The 21,950-nt window shown below is 43.2% G+C and overlaps 1 protein-coding gene across 2 annotated transcripts; it reads left to right on the forward strand.

Annotated features, from left to right (window-relative positions):
- Positions 1-237: 237 nt before the first annotated feature.
- Positions 238-10,384, forward strand: LOC115159422 (E3 ubiquitin-protein ligase NEURL3-like). 2 transcript variants are annotated; one of them, XM_029709122.1, is made up of 4 exons: positions 238-801; positions 4,081-4,590; positions 4,708-4,890; positions 9,979-10,384. In XM_029709122.1, exons 1-4 carry the CDS (start codon positions 780-782, stop codon positions 10,158-10,160), a joined length of 897 nt encoding a protein of 298 aa, XP_029564982.1. In that variant the 5' UTR covers positions 238-779; the 3' UTR covers positions 10,161-10,384. The 2 variants fall into 2 exon arrangements, with proteins under 2 accessions (XP_029564982.1, XP_029564983.1); XM_029709123.1 differs by lacking the exon at positions 238-801 and adding an exon at positions 2,832-2,865.
- The last annotated feature ends 11,566 nt before the right edge of the window (positions 10,385-21,950 follow it).

Raw genomic sequence — 21,950 nt, forward strand, 5'->3', positions numbered from 1 at the left:
ATTTGGCTAAGGTGTATGTAAACTTCCGACTTCAACTGTATGTATGGCAGGACCAAATCGGGGAGAGAGGTAGGAGCAAGCCAATATAATGCTTTGTAGGTTAGCAGTAAAACCTTAATCAACCCTAGCCTTAACAAGAAGCCAGTGTAGAGAGGCTAACACTGGAGTAATATTAATTCTTTTTTGGTTCTAGTCAAGATTCTAGCAACCATGTTTAGCACTAATTTAAGTTTATTTAGTGCTTTATCCAGGTAGCAGGAAAGTAGAGCATTGCAGTAGTCTAAGCTAGAAGTGAGAAAAGCATGGATTAACTTTTCTGTATCTTTGGACAGAAATGTTCTTATTTTTGCAACGTTGCGTAGATGGAAAAAAGCTGTCATTGAAATAGTCTTGATACGTTCGTCAAAAGAGATCAGGGTCCAGAGTAACGCCAAGGTCCTTCCAGTTTTACTTGAGACGACTGTACAATCATCAAGATTAATTGTCAGATCCGGCATCACCTCTACTTTATTGCAGACATGAAATAAAACAATTAAAGTGTAAATATTGCCAAGTAATTTTGCTAAGCAAAGACAATGTGATATGGGGAAGAGTGGGTAGGTGAGGCTGTGTTGTTATGCAACTCCCCCAACCTTTAACTGAAGAGGTTGTGCTGTCTCAAAACAAAACTATAAACGCCACACTAAGAGCCAACATCACTGCTGCCTTGCTACTGTATCAGTCCAGTCCGAAGACTCCATGGGAAGAAGCAAACTTCAAGACAGACAAACCTGAAGAGGATGGGAATCGGTAGGAGCACTGGTAAGAATACAATATTAATATTATTCACATTCTGATGTATTCATCAACAGATGTCTAGACAGATATAACACGTGTACTTAAATTAATTAGAAATGTAGATAGAATTAGACATTCAAAATTTTAAATAATATTTGCCAACATTTTGCACAAAAAGTATGTAGTTAACTGATATGCATGCTTTCTAGAGAGTTAAACTGAAGATCTGTTACTGGCGCTCTGTAGCGTTGTTTTTATCAGTGGTGGAAAAAGTACCCAATTCTCATACTTGAGTAAAAGTAAATATACCTTAATAGAAAATGACTCAAGTAAAAGTGAAAGTCACCCAGTAAAATACTACTTGAGTAAAAGGTTTTAAATATACTTAAGTATAGTTAAGTATAATTTCTGAATGAGTCTATTATTATTATTATTATTTACTCCTTTTTCCTCCCCAATTTCGTGGTATCCAATTGGTAGTTAGTCTTGTCTCATCGCTGCAACTCCTGTAACGGACTTGGGAGAGCCGAAGGTCGAGAGCCATGCGTCCTCCGAAACCCAACCAAACCAGCCGCACCAATGTGTCGGAGGAAACACCGTACACCTGGTGACCGTGTCAGCGTGCACTGCGCCCTTCCCGCTACAGGAGTCACTAGAGTCACTAGTGCGCGATAGGACAAAGACATCCCTGCCGGCCAAACCCTCCCCTAACCCAGACGATGCTGGGCCAATGGTGCGCCGCCCCATGGGTCTCCCGGTCGGCTGCGACAGAGCCTGGACTCAAACCCAGAATCTCTAGTGGCACAGTGTCACGGCTGTCTGAAGAATGGGACCAAAGTGCAGCGTGTGTATCGTTCCACATTTTATTTTCACTGTGAAACTATGCAAGATATACAAAAAAACTAAAGAACAAAAAACAACAAACCGTGACGATGAGGTGCAACAATCTCCCACAAACCCAGGTGGGAAAACAACTACTTAAGTATGATCTCCAATTAGAGACAACGATGACCAGCTGCCTCTAATTGGAGATCACCCCCCCCAAAAAAAACATTGAAATACAGAAACAAGAACATGACAACATAGAAAATCAAAACTTGACACAACCCCGTCATGCCCTGACCTACTCTACCATAGAAAATAAAAGCTTCTATGATCAGGACGTGACACACAGCTAGCACTGCGCCACTCGGGAGACCCCTGAGTCTATTTATTCTAGGCCATAAAAAGGGACCTTGACCGAGAGGAGTATGTAAACTTTTTCCTGTAATTGAGTAAACAGCTGGGGTTTTCTAAATAAATATATACAACAATTAAAAACAATCAATTGTACAGATTTGATAAATGCATACTTCACAACCAGGATGTGAACAAAGCATCAAAACAACTGCGGTGAATCATTTGAACTATTTCAAAGGTCTTGAAATAACCAGGTAAAAACTAACAAAAAATGGCAACTTTAATATTAAATGGTAACCTGTGAGATTAGGTTAATAACAGGAAAAATGTCCATTGTTGTTTGTGTGTAGATTGTGCAAGTTAGGAAATTAACATAATTTCTAAATTTGCAAATGTAATAATTAGGGACCAATTATTAGCAAGTATCTACCAAATGATTTAATGAAAGCCGCTGAGAAATGCACCCAGGTAAATGATACCATACAAGCACATACAGTGGAATGTTTGTGGAGTCATAATATGCAGTACACTATATATAGAGTTTAACATCAGTTTCAGTATTGAAAACTTGCTTCCCACGTGATCTTGTTAATCATGTAGAGCAAGGTATAAGGAGGATGTTTCAGAGAAATGGCTTGCATATAATAATGACAATAATGTAGTCATTCATATGACTTTTGGACTATGGAAAAAATAGAAGGGTTTAGCACGAGACATATTGACATATAATGAAACTGAAAGATCCGTAACATGACGGTAGTGCGTACGGCCCAGTACATCACTGGCGCTAAACTGCAGTCATAAACTGTTCTCTCTACTACCGCATGGCAAGCGGTACTGGAGCGCCAAGTCTAGGACCAAAAGGCTTCTCAACAGTTTTTACCCGCAAGCCATAAGACACTTGAACAGGTAATCAAATGCCTACCCGGACTATTTGCATTGTGTGCCCCCCCAATCCCTCTTTTACACTGCTGCTACTCTCTGTTTATTATATATGCATAGTCACTTTAACTATACCTACATGTACATACTACCTCAATTAGCCCGACTAACTGGTGCCTGTATATAGCCTCGCTACTTTTATAGCCTCGCTACTGTATATAGCCTCCCTAATGTTATTTTTCACTGTCTTTTTTACAGTTTTTATTTCTTTACTTATCTATTGTTCACCTACAGTTGAAATCAGAAGTTTACATACACCTTAGCCAAATACATTTAAACTCAATTTTTTACAATTCCTGGCATTTAATCGTAGTAAAAATTCCCTGTCTTAGGTCAGTTAGGATCACAACGTTATTTGTAGATTGTGAAATGTCAGAATAATAGTAGAGCGAAGGATTTATTTCAGATTTTCTTTCTTTCATCACATTCCCAGTGGGTCAGAAGTTTACAAAGTACGATATTTGTCCCCATGTGAAATTGCAAACCATAGTCTGACATTTTAATGTCAGTCAACTTAGTGTATGTAAACTTCTGACCCACTGGAATTGGGATACAGTGAGTTTTAAGTGAAATAATCTGTCTGTAAACAATTGTTGGAAAAATGACTTGTGTCATGCACAAAGTAGATGTCCTAACCGACTTGCCAAAACTATAGTTTGTTAACAAGAATTTGTGGAGTAGTTGAAAATGAGTTTTAATGACTCCAACCTAAGTGTATGTAAACTTCTGACTTCAACTGTAATGGCTTTCTTTTACTTAAAAATTGCACAGTTGGTTAGAGCCTGTAAGTAAGCATTTTACTGTAAGGTTGTATTCGGCGCATGTGACAAATAAACTTTGATTTGATGTTCATATTGAAAGATTAACCCATATTTAGCAAATAATGAAACCATAAACGAAAGGACATTTCTGCTTGAGTGTAGTCAACACCATGATATAATAATAAAGTTCATGAATATTCTATACAACACATGAAACATGTTTAAGGTACTAAATAGATGAAATCCATAAACTTAGTCTTCCCACATGTTTTGACTTGTCAGCCATCTGCGAGAAAGTTTAAAATCTCTGTGTTATCTTTAGGTTTTAAAGGAAGGTAAACTTGCCTGGTAAATAATGTCAGCTGATTGTTAGCAAAACATTATAAAACACAATTAAACAATCTTCCTCCCTCCCCTTTAGAGATGCATCCACCCAATATATGTGGGCGTCACTGTCTGGGGCCCCTGTCCTTCCACAAAGGGGCCTTGGGGACCAATGTGTGTCTGAGTCTGGGAGGTAGACGTGTGGAGAGGGACAGAGAGACCTTCCAGAATGGTCTGACTTTCAGCAGTCGTCCAATCAGGGTCCAGGAGAAGATACATCTGCGGGTGGAATGTTGTGACCAACACTGGCATGGAGCTCTGCGGCTGGGCTTCACCATCATACCCCCCTCCTCCTCTGGGCCCCTCTTCCCTCCTGCTATGGCCATCCCTGACCTCACAACCACCTACGGGTACTGGGCATCCACCGTGCCCTCCAGCCTCATCATGCCAGGGGCAGAGCTCCGCTTCTGGGTGACCCCTCGAGGTATGCTGGTTTACGAGGGGCCAAATGGTTTGCGGTACAAGCTACTGAAGGGGGTGGATGTGACACGCCCCCTGTGGGCCATGATAGATGTCTACGGACAGACCAGAGCTGTGCTCCTATTGGGTGAGGCACATGGTGAATTTCTTGGTTGATAAAGTAGCTTGTACTTTCTTTTATTTTTAGATAGTATCACATTAACTCCGACTGATCAGTGCTTTATGTTCTTCCTTCCTTTTTCAGGATCAGAAAAGAAAGACTTACTGAAGTTGCGGATCCAGAAGTCCTGTCCTGTCCCTTGTCCTCCCTCTGTGTCTCATGGGGACAGCTGCATGTGTGTGAACAAGGGTCATCCCTGTCGCACCCCTCAGGACTACAGGCTCTCTGCTGACCCTATCACCACCACACAGATAGACCCCTCTATAGGTATGTAACTAACTGCATTATTAAAGCCAGACAGTGCCGGCTCCAGGCATAAGCGACAAACGGTCTCAGCCACTAGGGGACCCCGACCAAAATGAATATATATATATTTATATATGAACTCAAGTCGGTGACTCAACTTACTGTTGAGAATTAGAATAGTAGAATACACAAGGTGACATTTTGAAATTTGGTTGTGCATCAGCAGTTTTTCTCTTATGTCAGTCATTGACAGTCACTCAATTAGCCATGTCAGCTAACAGTTTTTAGATTGGTAAGTTAGTCTAGCCAGCTATCTAAGTTTGTAGTAACCATGGCCGAATACCATGTGCCCAATGGCCCTGATCTCCCCCATTGATTTTGTTAGTCACTCTCACTCAGATATCATTAATATGGCCTAAGTCTTGACAAAATGTCTAGAATTGCAGGAAATTAGCTGTAAAACTGCATATTTGTTCTCTCTGCCCCATGGCAAAATTATATTTGTTATAAAATTGCTAAGCTTTTCTCCACCCAATGGCAACATGTGTAGAATTATAGAAAGCTTGCTCTATAACTGCAACATTTTCTCTACTCCTCATGGCAAAATGTGTAGAATTGCAGGAAATTCATTTTAAAATGTACATTTTTCTACCCACCTTCAAGAGGGGGCCTCCCAAACAAATCTCGCTTAGGGCCCCCCAAAAGGATAGGGCATTCAGGTTGGCGAGTGTAGATATTTACAAAGTTGATACAGTTGCAGTGACGATTTTAGCATATACAGTGCATTCAAAGAGTATTCAGACCCCTTGAGTTTTTACACATTTTGTTATGTGACAGCCTTATTCTAAAATTAATTAAATAGTTTTTTCCCTCATCTATCTACACACAATACCCCATAATGACAAAGCAAAAACAGGTTTTTTGAATTTTTTGCAAATGTATTAAAAATCATAACTGAAATCACATTTTACATAAGTATTCAGACCCTTTACTCAGTACTTTGTTGAAGCACCTTTGGCAGTGATTTCAGCCTTGAGTCTTCTTGAGTATGACGCTACAAGCTTGGCACACTTGTATTTGTGGAATTTCTCCCATTCTTCTCTGCAGATCCTCTCATGCTCTGTCAGGTTCGATGGGGAGTGTCGCTGCACAGCTATTTTCAAGTCTCTCCAGAGATGTTTGATTGGGTCAAGGCTCTGGCTGGACCACTCTAGGACATTCAGAGACTTGTCCCAAAGCCACTCCTGCATTGTCTTGGCTGTGTGCTTAAGGTTGTTGTTCTGTTGGAAGGTGAACCTTTGCCCAAGTCTGAGGTCCTGAGTGCTCCGGAAAAGGTTTTCGTCAAGGATCTCTCTGTACTTTGCTCCATTCATCTTTCCCTCGATCCTGACTAGTCTCCTAGTCCCTGCCGCTTAAAAACATCCCCACAGCATGATGCTGCCACCACCATGCTTCACCGTAAGGATGGAGCCAGGTTTCCTCAAGACGTGACGCTTGGCATTCAGGCCAAAGAGTTCAATCTTGGTTTCATCAGACCAGGGAATCTTGTTTCCTTGACACCTTTTAGGTGTCTTTTGGCCAACTCCAAGCGGGCTGTCATGTGCCTTTTACTGAGGAGTGGCTTCCATCTGGAGCTCTGTCAGAGTGACCATCGGGTTCTTGGTCACCTGCCTGACCAAGGTCCTTCACTCCCGATTGCTCAGTTTGGCCGGGTGGCCAACTCTAGGAAGAGTCTTGGTGGTTCCAAACTTCTTCCATTTAAGAATGATAGAGGCCACTGTGTTCTTGAGGACTTAAATGCTGCAGACAGTTTTTGTTACCCTTCCCCAGATCTGTGCCTCGACACAATCCTGTCTCAAAGCTCTAGGGACAATTTCTTCGACGTCATGGCTTGGTTTTTTCTCTGACATGCACTGTCAACTGTGGGACCATATATAGACAGGTGTGTGCCTTTCCAGATCATGTCCAATCAATTGAATTTACCAAAGGTGGACTCCAGTCAAATCTCAAGGATTATCAATGGAAACAGGATGCACCTTAGCTCAATTTCAAGTCTCATAGCAAAGGGTCTGAATATCTAAGAAAATAAGATATGTTTTTTATTTTGTATAAATTAGCAAAAATGTTTAAAAACCTGTTTTTTCGATTTGTCATTTGGAGTATTGTGTGTAGATTGATGAGGAAACACATTAATGTAATCAATTTTAGAATAAGGTTGTGACGTAACAAAATGTGGAAAAAGTCAAGGGGTCTCAATACCTTCTGAATGCAATTTAAATCTTGTTGGGGCAAACTCAAAAAAAGAAGAAAATGTGTAGATGCCTGCCAGCAAAGCCACTAAACAAGCCTAAACAATACATTCATTGCACTATAACGGTGACAAACGGTGCCCACACACTGTTAGGGCCAACATAAAGCTGTCCCAACTCCTTTCCACTGCTACAGCTGCCTATCAGTGGAGCCTTGTCTGGCAGCGAAACAGTTCATTCAGCATCATTTACAGCCTTTTAAAAAAACCTAGCTGATATAGCTGACTTGCTTAAAAAAATGTGGTTTCTACTGACAATTGAGATGTACAAACTTTGGCATTAGGGGACGACGAGCAGATAAGAGGCAATCCGTAACTTTGATTAAGATATTAATGAGCGAGCTAGGACGGATTTAGTCAATATAACTATTTTGTTCAGCACTTTTGTAATGTACAGTGAACAGAATTCAGAACATGGGTCGTTCTTAGTGTTCTCCCTGTACACCAAGTCAGAGCTGTAGGATAAATAAAGGGTGCATATAAGCAGACAATGAAAGCTCTTACAATATTCAATGATTACATTTCTCTAAAACAGGCTATAGGCTACATGTGCACCACCAAGTCAGAACAGTAGGCTAAGTTATGAGGGGGAAAAGGGACCAAATTATTAGGGTGAGGCACATGGGCTACTAACATCTTACTACACACCATACACTTAGTATTACTTTCTTAGCTACAGTATACATATCTGACTGACATATTACATCATTTATGCAGCAGCATACAAGCCATTGCTGGACTCACATTGTTGTGCTGTGCTCACTTGAAGAGGAAGGTGGCGCAACAATCTTTTGTGGACAGATTTTGTCATCAAAGTCTAGCACTCTCTGGATTTATGGTGCTTTCAAGACAACTGGGAACTCTGGGGGTAAAAACAAGGTCATGACGTCAGTGATCTTCAGGTTGGAGCTCTAGAAAGAGGTCAGAGTTCTCGACTTGGAATTCCGAGTTGGATGACCGTTCAAAACATATTTTCCCAGTCTGAGCTAATTTTTTTTCCAGAGTTCCGAGTTGTCTTGAACTCACTGAAGTCTGAGATTTCCGAGTTTCCAGTTGTTTTGAATGCAGCAGAAGTCATAATGGATTGACAGCATGGCCAATGTTGAATGCTTATCCTTTTAAAATTGGAAAAGATACCCTTAAACCCAGACTTTGACCACACATCCACTCCACTGCACAGCAGGCTAGTGATTGCTTTGCAATTCTTGCAGTTAGCCACAGATTCCTTCCAAACCACTCATTGTTGAATTTGTGTAATGTTTATGTCGAATGGCCGATGAGCACCGATACGTTTTATCTATAATTTCTCTTCATAATTTCTCTTCAATCAAGGTTTGAAAAGGATTTTCCAGTAGATTATCGACTTGATTCATGATGACTGCTAGCTAAGATTTTGAAAGTTTGATGTTGGCATGATCAGTCCAATCAACGCTACCGTAGATATAACGGGATTTTACGAAATTTTACCTTGGCGAATGACCTTGAGCCTTCTTGGATGGGCACTTCTAATGTAACTCTATGGCTGCATTTCAAACTCATAAGACACACCCTCGTCCACTTACCCTCACCTTTTTCCCTTGGGGGAATCCCCATCACCATCTTGGACGTCGGTCCAAACGATTAGCCAAACAAGGGAAGTTCGCAAAGTAAGCCCCTCAGCCCTCATTTTTGATCGCGTTTGCGAGTGTACAATTATGTTCACGTTGGGGCCTGTCCCATAATTAAATTCGGAATGACTGTACATCCGCTAAGAAAAGTCAGCCAAAACTTAAAACCTCAACGTTAATATGGATAAGTCAACATACACGTGTAAGTAAAAACAAATGTAAAAAGGTTAGAAAATGTGCTACTAATGACAGCACAAACACGTCTCGTAAAAGTAATGATGTTTTTGTTTGGCTAGCTTTTGGAAATTGTAGAAATAAAACATTTTCCTTCTTCAGAAGTTCCAGCTAGTCAGGCTAACGGTAGTTAGCTAATTAATTTGCTATCATACAGTAGGCGTATATTAATAATTATATAGTTAATGTAAGTAAACATGCAATCATAATTGACTGTAGTGCATATTAAGCACCCACAAGCTACAGTGGCTGAAAGCACAATCATCGCACAATGAACGAGTGACGAATTTCGGGCAAGGGCGGTCCATTTTAAAAATCATTCCTTCCTCCCTCACCCCTTGCCATGCAAGTGTATACTCATCAGATGTCATGATACGTCATCAGAAGTGTCCACTTCATTTGAGGGCTGAGGGGATAGGGTGTGTCTTAAGTGTTTGAATGCAGCCTATTGCAGCACCTAAGAGGCTTGAATTTTCGAGCTCTCCCCATAGATTTGGAGGTGACGTAGTGTCAACATGAGTGACAGAACACTGAGCCAATCACAGCGCAACAAGAGAACATTACCGCTCCATATTTTCCGCTGGCTGCCTCACCACCACGTAAAGCACTGAGCGAGGCTGAAACACCTGCATATTGGAGTTGCCTTACTCAAGAAAGCAAAAAATAGACCGCTTCATTAACTTAATAATACATTTTTTTTTACATTGTTTGCAAACTGATGTGTCACGTATTAATGCCAAAATAACATGCAAAACAAAAAAATGCTAAACAGGTGCCCCACCTACCCTGAATGATGGGTCGCCACTTGTGCAGTTGTAATACAGTTTTATTTCAATGATTGGATATGGATTTCTGTTGACCTAAAGGAACTGTGGTCTATTTACAATATAGTTTTCTTGCCAGCCTCTCTTGTGTTGGTGAGCGTAAAGTTACTTGCTTTCTATTTATTCTGCACTGTAGATCGGGACTTCGCGGACGATTGTGTGGTGTGTCTATCTGCTAGAGCTTCTGTGGTCCTTCCCTGCACCCACCGCTGCCTGTGCGCTCACTGCGCCCTGCGGGTCGCGGCCGAGTTCGGAAACTGCCCGCTGTGTCGCCAGTCAATCAGATACAGCGATGAGGACAGGTGGATAAAAAGTTGACCGACCGATGGGGAAAGGAGGGAGAAAAGCAAAGATGATCAAATCAGCATTATATTAGTACATAATATTGTAAACATTTCCCTTGTTCTTCTTTTATATCAACTGTCTATTTTTCACTGTGACTTATGTTATTGTGTAGGCATGTATACTACATGTAGACATGTATACTTGCCTATTCGTCTTTGTCAATGAATACAAATGTAAATAAATGCGCCCAAAATGAAGAGTTTCTCTTTTATTTGATAACTTTAAATAAATAGGCCTAGGGAAATGACAGTCATAGACAACTATGTAGCCAACTGGAGAAAAGGGTTTCTTCTCAAAATGTAAGCATATCAATATTTCTGGTACTACAAACACAGTTTCTATACCAGGCTACAGCAGAGATCTTGTGCAACTTCGGTGTGCAATATGCAGTAGGTCATGTCAGGATGAGCCTGCAGGAAGGGTACCACATGAGGGAGGAGGATGTCTTCCCTGTAACGCACAGCGTTGAGATTGCCAGTGTTCTGCCATGGCCAGCAAAGAACCCGGATCTCAATCCCATTGAGCATGTCTGGGACCTGTTGGATTGGAGGGTGAGGGCTAGGGCCATTCCCCCCAGAAATGTCCAGGAACTTGCAGGTGCTTTGGTGGAAGAGTGGGGTAACATCTCACAGCAAGAACTGGCAAATCTGGTGCATTCCATGAGGAGAAGATGCACTGCAGTACTTAATGCAGCTGGTGGCCGCACCAGATACTGACTGTTACTTTTGATTTTGACCCTCGCTTTGTTCAGGGACACATTATTCCATTTCTGTTAGTCACATGTCTGTGGAACTTGTTCAGTTTATGTCTCAGTTGTTGAATCTTATGTTCATACAAATATTTACACGCTAAGTTTGCTGAAAATAAACGCAGTTGACAGTGAGAGGACGTTTCCGTTTTTGCTGAGTTTATTAATTTTATCCACTTACAATACTTTGGCCCATGGAAAGTTTGTCCGAGACTCACAAGGGCCGGGTGAAGCAGCCCTTGTGGGCAGTCTCAGGGCTTGGATCTAGATACAGGTCGTGGTTCTCTATTCGTCTTTCGCCGTCTCCAAGCTTTCCTGTCTGGGCACTAAATAACAAGGCAGGTGAGATTAATATTTTGTTGAATTTAATGCACTATCTATTCATATTTGTCAAATAAATAAGGCTAGGCTATGACATATCTAATGTTGTTTAGGCTACATGAGTTTTGTCGTTACGGATACAGGTAGTGTGTATCCTGTATGTGTATTTCTCTTCTCTCCTTCTCCTCACAGGTGACAATCATCATTTCCCAATCAGTAGACACCTTCTCCTTTTTCATTACCCTATCACATCCCTTTCCCTTAGTTTAAAACGTCTCTCTCTCTCTCTCTCTCTCTCTCTCTCTCTCACTGTTTGTTGGTGGGAAAAGGGGGTACCAAGACAAGTCACCCATGGGCATACATTACCCGTAGGACTACTGTCTAAGTACCCTAGTTAGCACCCACTGTATTTATGGTTAGTTAGCTAGCTGTTATTGAAATAGGCTAGTCTAGCTTAGGGGAATTTTTGGATTATTGTTTCTTTCCTTGGGTCCAGCTCAGCCCCTTTTCTCACACCCCATTACCGTGTGTTTAGAAATAAACCAATAGTGTTTGATGGTAAATTTAAGTTGTCTGTGGTTATTTGTTCTCACTGTTACTTTTTCACTATTATAATTTGCATGAGTTATGCTACGGGTCTCGTCTCCATCCCCCCTAGACTGCCGGGCCAAAGGGATTCGTAACAATAAGCATTTGTAATTCATGTGGAAGGGGAGGGAGGCAGTGCAATATTAACAATAGTTTATTAGGCAGACATTGTAAAAGTAATGTGATCGGTGGGTTCAATTCCACAGACATAAGGCTTTAACTCTGTTATATGTTACTCTATTATAAAATGGATGGTTCAAGCCCTGAATGCTGATTGGCTGATAGCCGTGGTATATCAGACCGTATACCATGGGTATGACAAACATATTTTTTACTGCTCTAATTACGTTAAACCAGTTTCTAATAGCAATAAAGCACCTCTGGGGTTTGTGGTTTATGGCCAATATACCACGGCTAAGGGCTGTATCCAGGCACTCCGCGTTGCGTCGTGTGTAAGAAAAGCCCTTAGCCGTGGTATATTGGCCATGAACCACACCCCCTCGTGCCTTATTGCTTAAGTGTATACCAGTAAGTCGATTTACTGACAGAGATACAATCTTTCGGAGAACGTCATGTACAGATGTTCTTGGGTGGAGGCTCCATATCGCACAAGTGCATAGGCGCTCAACTGCTGTAACCACGCTCTTTGCTGTATCTGCGTTATATCACACTCACTTGTCAGATTTACTCAGCTTGCTCTGTTTCCTCGACCTCTTACCCTGATGACATGGTAACCCTGACTAGACCTCCATGGTGCCACCGCCTCTGACTGTCACCAAGGTAGCTGCAAACACAGACTGCTCTGCCACACACACTACACAAATGAACAGATACAACATTCTTAATTTAGTAACATTTCTGTGTATTTTCTCACACCGTCTCTACATCTACAACTACAGGTGAATGGGTTAAGTGAAGCTGAGCTGGCTAACTTGTGAGTGAGTGATATCATAGTGGAGATAAATGGAGAGTCCTGCAGGGATGCTGCATGTGCTGGCTCAGAAAAACAGCAAGAAATCCAGACCTCAGCTCCCACTCTCTCATAGACAGGTATGCTGAGAAAGAGAAGAGTTATATATTCACTTCATTAGCGTATTGTAAACAGATGACTGGGTTCTGTTCACTTTGTTTCAATCTGTCCCTACATGACAGATCTGAAACAGTCTTTGGACTGACCAGAAGGGTGGCTTTTCCTCAGGAGTTAGTCTGTCATAACCAGGTTGGTTCTTTTACTGTGTGTTTACTGTAAAGAGATTTATTGAACAGATCTTTATGTGCTGTATTTCTAATATGATTTGTATGACTATACTCTATACAGATTGAAGCAGCTATAGACAGTTTAAAAATAATTCAAGTATATTTTTTTAATTATTCAATGTCTCTAGATTGCTGCCAGTCAATGGAGTAATGAGAACTACAGCAAACTAAAATATTCCATCACAGCAAGTTACCTTGATTTCCGTGCCTAACATATTTTCCATGACTCCTGTGAACAGGAAGACTGATCATATCCCCAACAACAACGAGGTGACTGATTCAGGACAGTAAATCAATGATCGTAGCCAACAGATTGCGATTAAAGTAATTTGCTGCCCCCATGTGGATACTCTTTAAAGTGTCCCATGCAGGGAGAGGTGATGCTTCCAATTACTGTATGCATTTTTATTACCTAAAGGTAACGCATCTGTATATAGTGTATAATGAGTATCATAATTGCATCATTATTCGCCGCTCCCTCCCATTTGCCACAGTTGTGATGTCCCCAGGCAGAGGTATCCTCTTCTGGGCTCTGATGTCTACCACAAAATCCAGGGCAGGGGAGAGAGACATCCACAGCCCCTCAGCAGTCGTAACTCCTTCTGCCTGGAAGAGGAGGTGCTGGGTAAGGACTGTAGAAGTGAGACAATTTATAGGTCAAACTTAGAAGAAACAGGACTGAAGTGAATGCTACCTTTTTTTGGACACACGGAGAGGTTATCTATAAGAACAGATAGGGAGTTAATAGTAGTGTGAATGATTTCGGGAGATGCGGCTCTGCGGATCCCAAAAAAACTTGGCCACCCAGCAACCCCTCCCTGTTGAGAGTGCAGAGGTTCCGCGAATGTGAAGCTGTGGAACTCTTATCGTGTAAGAATATGACCCTGCTCTTGGTCTCCAGTAAAATATTTACTTTCTTCTCAGGGTGTGCCATGATATTTTTTGCCAATTATTGTATCAAGTATTTTGAAATACCTTCGAGCTTTCTAGTAAAACATTCACACAGAGTAAATAGTCATTGTCCAAAGTTAATGTACAAATTGTAATGTATGCCATTCTGAGATCCATGCAGCTGGGTAAATGTTTGATCCTCTGTGCCATTGACTGTGATGGTAATGGAGTTTCTCTCTGCGGTACTCTACCCGGCAGGACCAGAGAGAGGCATCACAGACACCAGTAGTGTTACACCTGTAGGGACTGTGGGCTGAGCCTGCTCAAGAGGCGCCACCTCTTGGTGGATGAGGAGCTGTACTGTAGGAATTATTTAAGATACTCTTTGAAGAGGTAGGGTTTCAGATGTTTTCAGAAGATGGGCAGAGACTCTGCTGTCTTAGCTTCAGGGGAAAGTTGGTTCCACCATTGTAGTGTAAGGACAGAGAACAGCTTGGACTGGGCTTGGAGGGGGCTGACCCATAGAGGACCCATAGAGGATTGACAGCCAACATACCAGAGGTGGCAAAACACAGTGCTCGGGTTGGGGTGTAGGGTTTGAGCATAGCCTGAAGCTAGGGAGGGGCAGTTCCTCTTGCTGCTCCATAGGCAAGCACCATGGTCTTGTAGTGGATACGAGCTTCGACTGGAAGACAGTGGAGTGTGCGGAGGAGCGGGGTGACAAGGGAGAACTTGGGAAGGTTGAACACCAGGTGGGCTACAGCATTCTGGATAAGTTTCACTAGAGCTTGAACCTGCAGGAGCTAGCCACTGCTTTGATGTTTGCAGGGAATGACAGGGTATTTTCCAGGGTCACGCCAAGGTTCTTTGCACTGGGAGGGGGAGACCATGGAGTTGTCAACCATGATGGAGAGGTCTTGGAGCGGGCAGAACTTCCCCGGGAGGAAAGTAGCGCATTCGTGCAAGGTTGAGCTTAAGGTGGTGGGCCGACATCCAAGCTGAGGTGGCACGCAGAGATGTGCGTCGCCACCTAGGTGTCAGAAGGCGGGAAGGATAAAAGTAGTTGTCATCTGCATAGTAATGATAGGAGAGACCATGTGAGAATATGACAGAGCCGAGTGACTTGGTGTATAGAGAGAAAAGGAGAGGCCCTTGAACCGAGCCCTGAGGGACACCAATGGTGAGAGTATGTGGTGCAGACACAGATCTTCTTCACGTCACCTAGTAGGAGCGGCCTGCTAGGTAGGATGCAATCCCTGAGAGGGTGGAGTGGAGGATTCTGATGGCTCATGGTGTTGAAGACAGCAGATGGATCTAGGAGGATGAGAACAGAGAGAGAGGCAGCTTTTTTCAGTGTGGAGAGCCTACGTGACACAGAGAAGAGTCTTGGTTAAGTGACCCGTCTTGAAGCCTGAATGGTTAGGGTCAAAAAGATTGTTGTGAGAGAGTTGGTCAGAGACACCATACTCAGGTGTTTCGGAAAGAAAAGAAAGGGATACCGGTCTTTAGGTTTTCAAGTCAAAGGAGTCGAGTGTTGGTTTCTTGAGGAGGTGAGCGACTCAGGCCATTTTTAAGTTTGAGGGGACGTAGCCAGCGGTCAAGGATGAGTTGATGAGGGAAGTGAGGAATGGGAGAAGGTCTCCAGAGATGGTCTGGAGGAGGTGATGGAGGCATGCAGGCAGGTTGTCGGCAGCTGGACCTCACTAGTCGCAGGATTTCATCTGGAGAGAGAGAGGGGAGAAAGAGGTCAAGGCGTAGGGTAGTTCTGTGTGAGCAGGACCAGTGGACTCAATGAGGGGCGAATGTTGTCAACCTACTTTTCAAAGTGGTTGACAAAGTAATCTGCAGAAAGGGAGAAGGAGGTGGAGGATTAAGAAAGGAAAATAGTTTCCTAGGGTTAAAAGCAGAAGCTTGAACTTTAAAAAGTGGCTTTAGCAGTGGATACAGAGGGAGAGAAGGTAGAGAGGAGGGAGTGAAAGAATGATAGGTCTTCCAGATGTTTCATTTTCCTCCATTTTCAGAGCAGGGGGAGGGCTGAGCCGGCCGGGAGGAAAGGGGACAGTGTGAGTCATAGGATGCAGAAAGGGAGGAGTGTAGGGTCGAAGAGGAGAGAGTAGTGGGAGATAGCGAGCGACGATTGTGACGGAGCATGACCATCTGGGTAGGGGCTGAGTGGCTAGGGTTGGAGGAAAGGGAGACAGAAAAGGAACAAAGTAGTGATCAGAGACCTGGAGTGGGGTTGCAGTGAGAATAGTGGGCAAACAGGCTCCAGTAAAGATGAGGTCAGGCAATACGCCTGCCTTGTGAGTGGGAGAGGACTGGTAAAGGGTGAGGTCAAAAGAGGCAAGGAGGGGAAGAGAGTAGGAAAGAAATGAATCGAAGGCAGATGTCAGGAGGTTGAAGTCGCCAAGTACAAAGAGCAGTGAGCGATCGTCAGGAAATTAGCTTATCAAAAAGTGTCAAGCTCATTGAGGAACTATCTAAGGACACCTGGAGTGCGATAGATGAAAACAATGTTAAGCTTGAGTGGATAAGTGACAGTGACAGCATGGAATTCAAATGAGGAAATGGACAGGTGAGAGAGGGAGAAAAGAGAAAATCTCCACTGAGTAGACCTGTGCCACCACCGCGACAACCAGATGCTCTCGGACTATGAGAGAAAACATATTCAGATGAAGAGAGAGCAGCTGGAGTAGCAGTGTTCTCTGGGGTGATCCATGTCTCCGTCAGGGCCAACAAGTCAAGGGACTGAAGAGCAGAATAGGCTGAGATGAACTCGGCGTTCTTGCCCACAGATCAGCAGTTCCAAATGCTGCCAGAGGCCAGGAATTCCACATGGGTTGTGTGTGCACGGTACACTAAATTAGAAGGGTTTTAGCCAAGGGGTGGGGAGCATCTGTAAAGCGTACAGGAGGAGGAGCAAACAGGTTTAGACAACACACTCTTAGTTGCCATAGCCACAAAAGAGCAAAATGAGATCTGGAAATAACTAAGTAAGATACTAAAGTGAGAGAGCGGTGTGGAACCTTACTCTCTTTCCATCTTTGAATAATTCTGCAGAACTGTCTTTGTTTCGGCAACGGTCTTAGTTTTGCGACGAGACCGCTGCTTACAGCTGGCGATGAGAAAACAGAAGAGACTGAAGTACTAATACTAATTGTTAATTGCCTTGCAAAGGTGTTGAGCCCGCTTCCCTGTACTAATTGCCAAGGAGAGAAGAAACCACTTCCACTCCAATACAGCCACTGATTACCAAAACAACAACAGTCACAAATTGAATCCTGGTTGATGTGTCAACAATCATCTGCAAGGTATGAGCAGACAGCAGTTCACGCACCAAGTAGGCTACTGGGAAGACAGGCGGCACTTAAAGTAGATTGCCTAATCTAGCAAAAAAACAATACTAGACAACAACAGATCAAGACAAACATTGTACTTATCACCTCTTGAGATATCAGGGCCCTGTTTCAGAAAGCAGGTTTAGTGAAAACTCAGTTGACTCAGAGTTGAAGGAAACTCTGGGTTTTTGGTTTCACAAAGCCAGTTCAGCTTAACTCCGAGTCAGTTACTATGGCAACGTACTCATTGAAGGAAGCTAACCTGCCAGCGTGCAGGTTTTCAACTAACCCGGAGTTTCTCCTCCTCTTTAGCTGAAGCCTGCAGACTGAATGAGGTGTCAGACATGGCATGTCCTTTTCTGGAAGAGCCAGTTGATATTGAAATGCAAATACTCTGCAGAATTCTCCGTTGGGAGAGGGTGATCAGACCCCGCTTGGATGTTTAATCATTCCCTGATGTTTATCTGTTTGAGCATTTCCGGTTTTTTGCACAATCGATCATTCATCTGAACAATATTCTCAGCCCTCATATCGTTCATATGACACATCGTGGACATACTCTCAGTTCGGAAACAAATGATTTGTGTTGCACTTGTTTTTTTTGCCAACGGGAGTTTTCTATATAACATCGGTGACGCTGAGCATATTTCCAAGGCAACCGTCTGTCTGGCTGGCTGTCAGAAATGTGACTCTTGCACTGAAACGTTTACTGTACACTTTTGTGGTGTTCCCAAGTCACAGACCCACAAGACTCATCAGAGAAGAATTCCACAAAATTGCAGGTATCAATTTAAGCAATAATTAATTCATTTAGTATGAAGCTTTGAGACTTGAAGCACTAATCAGTTAATTTGATATATTTTATGGTTTCCAGGTGTGATTGGCTGCATATGTGAATAGGAAGTCTTCCCGAACAGAATTAATATGCAGGTAGGCCTAAATAGTAGCCTTTAGCATTCCAAATAAAAGATACTTTACAATACAGCTACTGCAGCTAGTTACTGTTCTGCACTGTGAAGATCATATGTGATGCAGCCCACGTCATCAGCAACGTGGAAGCAAAGTGGCCTGGGTCTGTGCATGACTCGCAAATACTTTGAGTGTACACTGAGCGCTAGAGTTGCCTGTAGTGAGCTATATATATATACTGCTCAAAAAAATAAAGGGAACATTTAAACAACACATCCTAGATCTGAATGAAAGAAATAATCTTATTAAATACTTTTTTCTTTACATAGTTGAATGTGCTGACAACAAAATCACACAAAAATAATCAATGGAAATCCAATTTATCAACCCATGGAGGTCTGGATTTGGAGTCACACTCAAAATTAAAGTGGAAAACCACACTACAGGCTGATCCAACTTTGATGTAATGTCCTTAAAACAAGTCAAAATGAGGCTCAGTAGTGTGTGTGGCCTCCACGTGCCTGTATGACCTCCCTACAATGCCTGGGCATGCTCCTGATGAGGTGGCAGATGGTCACCTGAGGGATCTCCTCCCAGACCTGGACTAAAGCATCCGCCAACTCCTGGACAGTCTGTGGTGCAACGTGGCATTGGTGGATGGAGCGAGACATGATGTCCCAGATGTGCTCAATTGGATTCAGGTCTGGGGAACGGGTGGGCCAGTCCATAGCATCAATGCCTTCCTCTTGCAGGAACTGCTGACACACTCCAGCCACATGAGGTCTAGCATTGTCTTGCATTAGGAGGAACCCAGGGCCAACCGCACAAGCATATGGTCTCACAAGGGGTCTGAGGATCTCATCTCAGTACCTAATGGCAGTCAGGCTACCTCTGGCGAGCACATGGAGGGCTGTGTGGCCCCCCAAAGAAATGCCACCCCACACCATGACTGACCCACCGCCAAACCGGTCATGCTGGAGGATGTTGCAGGCAGCAGAACGTTCTCCACGGCGTCTCCAGACTCTGTCACGTCTGTCACGTGCTCAGTGGGAACCTGCTTTCATCTGTGAAGAGCACAGGGTGCCAGTGGCGAATTTGCCAATCTTGGTGTTCTCTGGCAAATGCCAAACGTCCTGCATGGTGTTGGGCTGTAAGCACAACCCCCACCTGTGGACGTCGGGCCCTCATACCACCCTCATGGAGTCTGTTTCTGACCGTTTGAGCAGACACATGCACATTTGTGGCCTGCTGGAGGTCATTTTGCAGGGCTCTGGCAGTGCTTCTCCTGCTCCTCCTTGCACAAAGGCGGAGGTAGCGGTCCTGCTGCTGGGTTGTTGCCCTCCTACGGCCTCCTCCACGTCTCCTGATGTACTGGCCTGTCTCCTGGTAGCGCCTCCATGCTCTGGACACTACGCTGACAGACACAGCAAACCTTCTTGCCACAGCTCGCATTGATGTGCCATCCTGGATGAGCTGCACTACCTGAGCCACTTGTGTGGGTTGTAGACTCCGTCTCATGCTACCACTAGAGTGAAAGCACCGCCAGCATTCAAAAGTGACCAAAACATCAGCCAGGAAGCATAGGAACTGAGAAGTGGTCTGTGGTCCCCACCTGCAGAACCACTCCTTTATTGGGGGTGTCTTGCTAATTGCCTATCATTTCCACCTGTTGTCTATTCCATTTGCACAACAGCATGTGAAATTTATTGTCAATCAGTGTTGCTTCCTAAGTGGACAGTTTGATTTCACAGAAGTGTGACTGACTTGGAGTTACATTGTGTTGTTTAAGTGTTCCCTTTATTTTTTTGAGCAGTGTGTATATATAGAGAGAGAGCTATATCCTATTATAATCAATATTTCGTTTCCTCCAATTGCAACTAAAAATGTAAACTGTATCCTCATATTATCATAGGAGAGTTTAATGGTTACCTGCTCGGTGACAGAGGGTACCCCTGCCACCCCTATTTGCTGACCCTGATCCTAAGCCCGGCCCACAGCAATGTTAAAACTTAGCTCACTGCAGGACACGAGCCAGGATAGAGATGACCATTGGGATGCTCAAGGTCCGGTTCCAGTGCCTTCGTAGGCTCAGGGTCACCCTAGAAAGGGCATGTGACATTGTGGCATATGTGATTCTCCACAACATTGCCACAATTAGAGGAGATCAATGTCCTACTCAACCAGTGAACGATCCTGACCACCCCGCGGACGCACCAGATGGAAGAGCAGTCAGAGACACAATACGCTACCATCATTTCTGATTGACCCATCACCTCCCCAGTGTCAAATAAAGACAATATGCCTTTCTTTTTATGAAGTCTTCCTTATTTCCTGCAAGTACAAATGCAGTACAGTAGTTTGTATTTTTTGTGTTGTTCAGACAAATCATCCAGCTGTGGGCACCTCACCCACCTTTAACTGATGTTCCAGCAGTTGTATTTCTATTTTTATCTTTTGCATCTGCAGCCTTATGTGGTACATTTCTAAATTACATTTTTCAATTTGTTTCTCTAAGTACACTTTGTACAGGTGTTTCACAGGGAGCTATAGGAACACAAAAAAATGACATTAAAATTTCACAGTGCCAGGTCTAGTTAGTTTCACTGTAAGTCATGGGCCAATGCTGAACAACATCTTACTGAGGTAAGTTGTGCTGTGGAGGTGGATGGACCCTCTTCCTCATTGTAATTGCATTGCTCTGTTAGAGAAAAAGAAGGTGAATGTTAGCCTTCCCTGTAGCTCAGTTGGTAGAGCGTGGTGTTTGCAACGCCAGGGTTGTGGGTTCGATTCCCACGGGGGGCCAGCACAGAAAAAAAAATAAAATGTATGAAATGTATGAAATTGTATGAAATGTATGCATTCACTACTGTAAGTCGCTCTGGATAAGAGCGTCTGCTAAATGACTAAAATGTAAATGTAAATGTTTTATTATGATACAACACTATCAACTGCTAGATGTTATTTTTACGGTGTAAACCTCAATAGGCCTCTGTATCTTCTCTCTCTGTGGCAGCTGGCAAGGTGTCTTCATTATCCTCCTGTAATGAAAATGAACAATTCTGATGTTCTACTCTAAACCATTATGAAACATCTGTGGAGTATCAAGAGTACTGACAACTGCATGGATGTCTGTTATGGCAGAAGGCTCCACCAGACATTACACCATCAGTAACTGGTAGAAGATGAAGATTAGACAAATGATAAACTTTACCTAGAAAAGTGCTTCACCTAATTTGAATTTTGTTTTTACAACAGTGTGCAGGCTACATCACAATTGTTCAAATATATAACTCTGAGTCACCTTAAAATAGATTGAAGGACAACTAAGAATCTGAAAAAGTAACAGTCAATTGCAAAGAATTGTACCGCTACAAGAAAATCAACGTGCCAAGTTGTGTCTAAGATGGATGGGTGGGCGTCACTGAGGTAACACTGGCAAAAGGATGAATGTACATACAGTATATCATTAATCTGAATAACTAACCTCTTATGTAGGCCCTTGTGTCCTGGGGGGTGGTTGGGTCAGATGAGCTTCCTCCAGAGATGCCTCCAGCAATAGGTCACCCACTGTTTGACTGAGGGCCATCTCTTCAGCCTCTGTGAGTGGTGCTGGACCCCTACCTGAGTGGTGGTGGACCCCTACCTTTCGGCCCTCAGACTTTTTTATATTTTCTATAATGGAGGTCGAATTTGAACATGTCCAGTAAGCAC

Source organism: Salmo trutta, chromosome 23 (genome assembly GCF_901001165.1).
Source record: "Salmo trutta chromosome 23, fSalTru1.1, whole genome shotgun sequence".
NCBI classification, from domain to species: domain Eukaryota; kingdom Metazoa; phylum Chordata; class Actinopteri; order Salmoniformes; family Salmonidae; genus Salmo; species Salmo trutta.